Source organism: Lepisma saccharinum, chromosome 7, assembly GCF_977018435.1.
Source record: "Lepisma saccharinum chromosome 7, izLepSacc3.1, whole genome shotgun sequence".
Classification (NCBI taxonomy): domain Eukaryota; kingdom Metazoa; phylum Arthropoda; class Insecta; order Zygentoma; family Lepismatidae; genus Lepisma; species Lepisma saccharinum.
In genome coordinates, this window is record NC_139235.1 from 96594441 (window position 1) to 96600801 (window position 6361).

General features: G+C 35.3%; 1 protein-coding gene across 2 annotated transcripts in view; it reads left to right on the top strand.

The window, feature by feature from the left end:
• Nucleotides 1–4829, top strand: part of Trxr1 (Thioredoxin reductase 1) — a 30609-nt gene extending 25780 nt beyond the window's left edge. The window contains exon 9 of one of the 2 annotated variants that reach the window (XM_083125695.1): nucleotides 4665–4829. In XM_083125695.1, the coding sequence (XP_082981821.1) occupies nucleotides 4665–4790 (126 nt within the window). In that variant the 3' untranslated portion in view covers nucleotides 4791–4829. The remainder of the gene's footprint in view (nucleotides 1–4664) is intronic. The other variant, XM_083125696.1, reaches the window with a different exon arrangement.
• Nucleotides 4830–6361: the final 1532 nt, after the last annotated feature.

The following is a 6361-nucleotide window of genomic DNA, read 5'->3' on the forward strand; positions in this document are numbered from 1 at the left end:
TGTGTAGATTTTTTTGTGCTAGTTGACATGGAATTAGGGACAAGAAAATTGATGAGGACTGAATCTCGGTATTCTTGTACCATAGCTAGAAACTGCTAGAAATGTGGTCAGATATGGAGCACTGAATTAGCTGCTAAGTGAACCTAGTTTATTACTAGATTCTGCTTGAGTTTCGAGTTAACCTAGATTATTTTTTTGTATCACCCATATGAGAGTCACAAAACATGATTATTCCTTAAAGTATCGCAACTGAAATTTTGCTCATTATAGAGTGTCCATAAATTATTCACCCCATTATAAGCTTTAATAATTTCAAGCTCTGTTGTGTTTGAAGTGAAGCACAAAAGACCTTTTCATTCAAAAGTTCGATCAGATTCGACAGATTTCACATAGAGCAGTTTGTGATTTCATTTGCAGAATTAAGAGCAGATCTGTGCAATGGAAACTATTACTATTTGAATTCTAGGATAATGCAGTCGATTAGTGCTGCCTCTTTTTCTGACTCAGATACTGATTCTTATTTCATCTCTTACGTAGCAGGAATTCATAGGCATTCAGTTAAGGCAAGACATTAAAGTTAATAATATAACAAATAGCAAACTTTTACCGCACCATTTTAATTTAATATAGGACTAAGCTGATGCCAATATTTGTGTAATGTTGTTGGTTGATATCATGTGATGAAATGTTATCAGAACTGGCCGATACTCTTTTCTGGGTTTGAGTATCCTGCTAAGTATGCAACATGCACAATTACTGTTGATTTTGTGCCAAGAATTCTATGACAAGAGTTGATTATATTAACTGACTATTTAATATTCTGATTGTATTTGTAAGCAAAAATAGTATGATATTGTAGCAGTGTAATACTTAAGATTTTAACATTTGTATTACTCTTACGAAAAATTTTAAATTTTGAGTTTCCAGTATTGATATTGGCAGACTTTGTTAAGAATTGATTGAAAATACTATCAGGTCATCCCTAAGGATTAATTCATCTGAATATCTGGAATCGGATATTTCTAAAATGTGTTGATAGCAATACATAATATCGACCCAGCCCTATTACTTACAGTTGTAGCAAGAAGAGAAATTCCCCAGCTCACAAACTACAGTGGAGAGTCATTTGTTTACGACTCCTTGTAGTCACCGCAGACAAGAAGGTTCCCCTTAGTTTGTTCTTGAGTGCCCTTGTGTTTCCATATGTATAACTTTCCTCCCTTGTTCATTGTCAAAAATTCAACAATGTTAAATATTATGTCTTTGCTTCTGCTGTGCTTTCCCTCCCCATCACAATGAGACGAACACTTGGCATCAAATAAAGATGATGATATTTTGGCAACGCAGGGACAATATAACATGGCAAGCAGCTGATTGTATTGCTCATGCTCCCTTTGCTTGTGTAACATTGAAAATTTGACGACATCACCAGAAGGCTTAGCCAGTCGCACACTGGATCCGACATGACGAGACGAGTCATTTTTATTGCAAACCGTCTCAGGGAAGGCTTGACATTAGTCTCTTATGGGCAGCCGCACACCGGATGAAACATTTGATTCGAGTCATGTTGTGACGGTTTACGACATGTTATGCTAAAACTTTATTCTCTTCTACTTGCAGATTGTACGTATATAGATACAAACACACACATATTTTAATATTCAGAACAGAAATTTGTAATGAAGAATTACCATTGGGAAAAAAAATCGTAATATATTTTAGGAGGAAAGGAAATTCTTATAATATATTCAAAATACTTTCTCTACTGTAATAATTGAAATATTTGTTAAAGGAATAAAAATATAATTCCTAGTTCACTAAATGAATATCCTATGGACAGAATTTTGTATTATATCATCTCCGCATTGCGGACACACAGGAAGGAGGCTTAGCAACACAGAATTGATGCAAGGTTTGCAATAAATATGACCACATGTAGTAGACATAATTTCTGACTTGTTTCTCTTCATGTCTGCCAGAGAATCCAAACATATAAAACATTCGATACCATATGAAAACACTTTATTAGCTTTAGATTTTGCAAGATCCTTGCTGTCATCATCTTGGACACCGTGTTGAACTGTGGTCAGATGTTGCATCAGTGGAGCACTCTGCGTGGCTGCTGAAGTAACGGTGGATGATGGTTTAGAGAACCTTGAAGTGGATACCTCTTCAGCAGAGGATCCCGTGAAACTAAATGCAGGAACTCTTTCTGTGGTGGTTGAAGGAGAGTTCTTATACATTAGAACTCTTCTGGTGAGAGTTGCTGCCTTCCCGGCCTTGGAATCTGGATCTGCAGCAGCCAGCATCCTAGCCTTGGAGGCTGCACCCGCAGCAGCAGTTGTTGGCTTCCTCTTTCTTTTACGACAAAACAACAAAGGTCAGTGCAATTTGGTATCACGTGGAGTGACTTGCAAACAAAACAATCTCTGCATGTACGAGTCCATTCACTTCAGCCACAGACTGGAAATGGGGACAAAAAAAATTCAATTTGATTAGGGCCTGAGGCTACCACAATAAACATCAACAGAGTGCAAGGGAATACACATTGATTGTGATGCATCGTTACCCACTTCTCAAATTATAAAATGCAGACCTAAACCTATTGCATTCATGGATGAAATCTGCTATCAGATTTTAGCTAACAAGCAAAATGTCGTATTGTTTTATGTCCCGTCGTGTTGCACTGCATCATGCTGTGTTGGATCCGATGTGCGGCTGGCCTCAGTAGAGCAGTACCCACCTTTGCATACATGGAATTTTTTTTTAAAATGTAAATGCATTCCAAATAATGTCCTTATTTGTGTTATTCACAACCGTAAAGTGTTTTATCAGAACTCCTGCAAAAACTCAATTTTATGAAAGTTTAATATGGTGTTTATAATTTATGAACACTCTGTATTCTGCAAGATGAGTACTGGAAATCACCATGCTAATATAAGTTGTTTTGAAAAGTACAACATTACCAGTGTTTATTATAATATTTTTAAACATTTTTATCGTCTTCCAAATAAATGTGCGGACATGGTTGCATCATTTCCTGTTAGTTAAAATAAATTGTTGGATGTATTATTGTTACATGACGTTTGCAAGATAATGCACATAATTGTTACGAAGGGTTGTGCAAATATGTTTGCCATTGAAAATATTGGAACTGTGATAATTGAAGACTTGTGTCTTTTGTTTTCTTAAATATATTCCGGAAGACTCTCTTCGAATCCTATGAACAGCTCAACTCATATCAAATACACTTCGAAAATTCATTTATAACTTCTACATAGGGAATATATTGCTACTTATCCAATAATGACAAATATTTTTTTCCTAGCTGATGTCAATAAATTCTCTAATGATCCTTGTGTATCGATAAAATTTATTTTTGCACAGTGCATGTATGAAAAGGAAGAATTCTTCTGATGCATCTGTGATACTATTAATGTTTAAAAAGTATACTCTTACTGTTGGGTAGGAAGAAATTAAAAATATGTTTTTTTGTTGTAAATAAATATTTGTAAATAAAACTGCTTGCTTGTCCTCTGTTCATGACCCTTTGAATTGCAGTGTTGCCAGAATACCATGTGGTATTTGGTTAATGCTGTGAAGGCATAAATAATACACATATTATGATAGTTGCATTACAGGGTGGCGACTCACCGGGAATTATTGGCTCTGGGAATTATGCGTTAAACACAATTATGTTATTTTTGTTGTAGCATCAACGGTGTTTTGAGCATAATCGTCAAGCGACAGCAAACAAGTTTTACTTCACACATTCCTCACCAGATAGCAACAATGTCACATAGATCTACAGGCTAAGCTGATCTGAAAATTTGAAAGAAATTTTTATTTTTTATTTGATTTATTTTACTTTGCTTTTCTGCCACTTTCGACTAATCATGAAGATAAGGATGAGTGGTGTGATTTAATGAATGAAGGGACACTTGCAAGGAACACCCATCGGACCTGTGTGGATTGTACATTTTTCAGAGGGCCTAGATGGGAAAACGTAGGATGTGGAAAGAATGTAAAGTTAATGTAATTTTCAAACATTCTGCTATTATATTGAACCTATGATGATTAAATGTATAATGCAGGAACATAAAATCGAGGTTCTGCTGTATAAAATAATAACCCATGGCCTACCTACATATTGCTGGCTTCACTCCCACCTGCCTCATCCAACCAGTTACGGGGTGGCATATGGTCAGCCCGACAAATCCCAGTCATAGGTTTTCATGACCGGGTTACGGTACTCATTCTTAGCTTCCCAATGTCCTCACAATTGTGGGTGACCACCGGTCCCATTCACTGGTCAAAACCTTACTTTTCCCCAGGAGACTTGAACCAGCATGCTTCCCATAGCCCAAAGCCAAAGCGGGACACTGCTGTATATAAATACAACAATATCAGTTGTAAATTTTATGTTGATATCGGTAAACATTTCATATTAGCCCATCGTTAATAAATATAACAAAGTAAATCATATGCCTTGGAGAAACAAATATATTTTTTTCAAAATTTTATTTTAAGAAACTTACATAAATAAAAAGTATGCTAAAAAGAGTAGATTAATATATATTCTCAATCTATATACACAGTGTGCTTTGTTTTCATGCATGATGAAACTGTCTGGAATTTTGCTAGAATTTCCTGTTATCCTTTAGCCCCGAACTGTCGTTGAACTCTGTGAACAGCCAAACCAGTGGTCAGGAGCAGGAAGTGGATATTTGTCCTCAGTTTTAATGTACGTGTTATCAAATCTCCAAAACAAGGACCCTTTAAAGAAGTAAGTCATCCCTGTAAAAATAAAAATAATAAAGTAGTATAGTTGAGACTGCCTTATACGTAACTCAGCTCTGCGTAATTCTCTTTTATATGTAAATTACTGTACGTCCTGGCAAAATATAATTTAAAAAGATGTTAATTAAACCTTATTTGTACGTAATTTGGTGTTATACATACTAATTTTCATGAAATACGGTTGATTTGTACGTAACCAAGCTACAACAATGTGGAGTATACATTTCTTGTCGTTACAAAAACACAAGGCGAGTTTCAAATACGAAACAGGATAGGCGGGCATCGCGGCGGTCAGACTCGAGTTGCGAGAAAGACTAATGCGGCGCAGCGGTGGCAAGGATAGGTGGCATGAAATCAGAGGAGAAAAATTTGCCACAGTTATTCAGAACATGAGATGCATTTTCTTTGGTACGTAATCGTGATACGAAAGTACACTTGTTAAAAAGATCGCTGATAGCTGACGTTTGCCATGGTCCATAATAAAAGCAGAACAGCAGTTCCTTCAGGGAACGTTTTCCGTTGCTACTGTTAGGCCATGGAGAACACAAAGAGGAAAAGTCACATGCTTGACCAGAAAGTAAAATTTATATGAGAAGTGGATCCTAATCCACATAAAACTTAAGAATCAAACTTTATATTCGTTAATTTACCACTTTATAACAAATATCCTGTATTAAGTATATCTTGTTCCTCAATATTTTTTTTTTTTTTTTATTTATTGAGAAAATTCAGACAGCACAGTTGGCCATTTTACAATGAAAATGTAAAGATGATAATAATAATAATTATAAGCAAAACATATTTTAAAAATAATACAAGTAACACAATAACACAAAAGTGAGTAGCAAATTAACAAAAAATAAGTAAAAGATGGCACTATTTGATATTATTTACAAACATTTCTTCTAATAGATGACCGAAAGGCAAACTCTGAGGAAAATATATCTATTCCTGATGATAGATCATTGTATTGTGTGGCAAGTCTGTAAAAGATAGATGTTTTTTCAATTTCGAGTCTAGGTTTTTCTGTATAAAATAATCTTGTATTGCGAGTTGAGCGCATAGGTACTCTAGATATAATACAGTATTTTAATAATGGTAGGTGTGACATGGTTGTTTTGTAAGTAATTCTCAGTTATACATATTATATTCTCTTCACCTTGGCATACGTATAACTCAGGTTCAACTGTAGTTGTAATGAACTTGTTGAGTTGTAACTGGAGTAAAGGGTGTCTTAAAAAATGGGACATTTTGAAATGGAAAATAAAAGAAGAAGATGAACTTCGAAGCAAGTGTATTCATGGAGATGAATAGTACAGGGTATGCAATTAATTGTAAACATGTTATTTATTCACAAGATGGCATTCATGTTTTGAAGATGACAACAGGAAGATGGCTACCGTTTGGCCAAACAACTGTCTTAATGCTGCAATTGATTGTTTGTGTATGTCAGACGAGGCCCATTTCCATCTCAATGGCTTCGTCAATAAGCAAAATTTCCGAAAACCTGCGTATACTGAATGAAGTGCCGTTACACAGCAACGAAGTGATTGTATGGAGT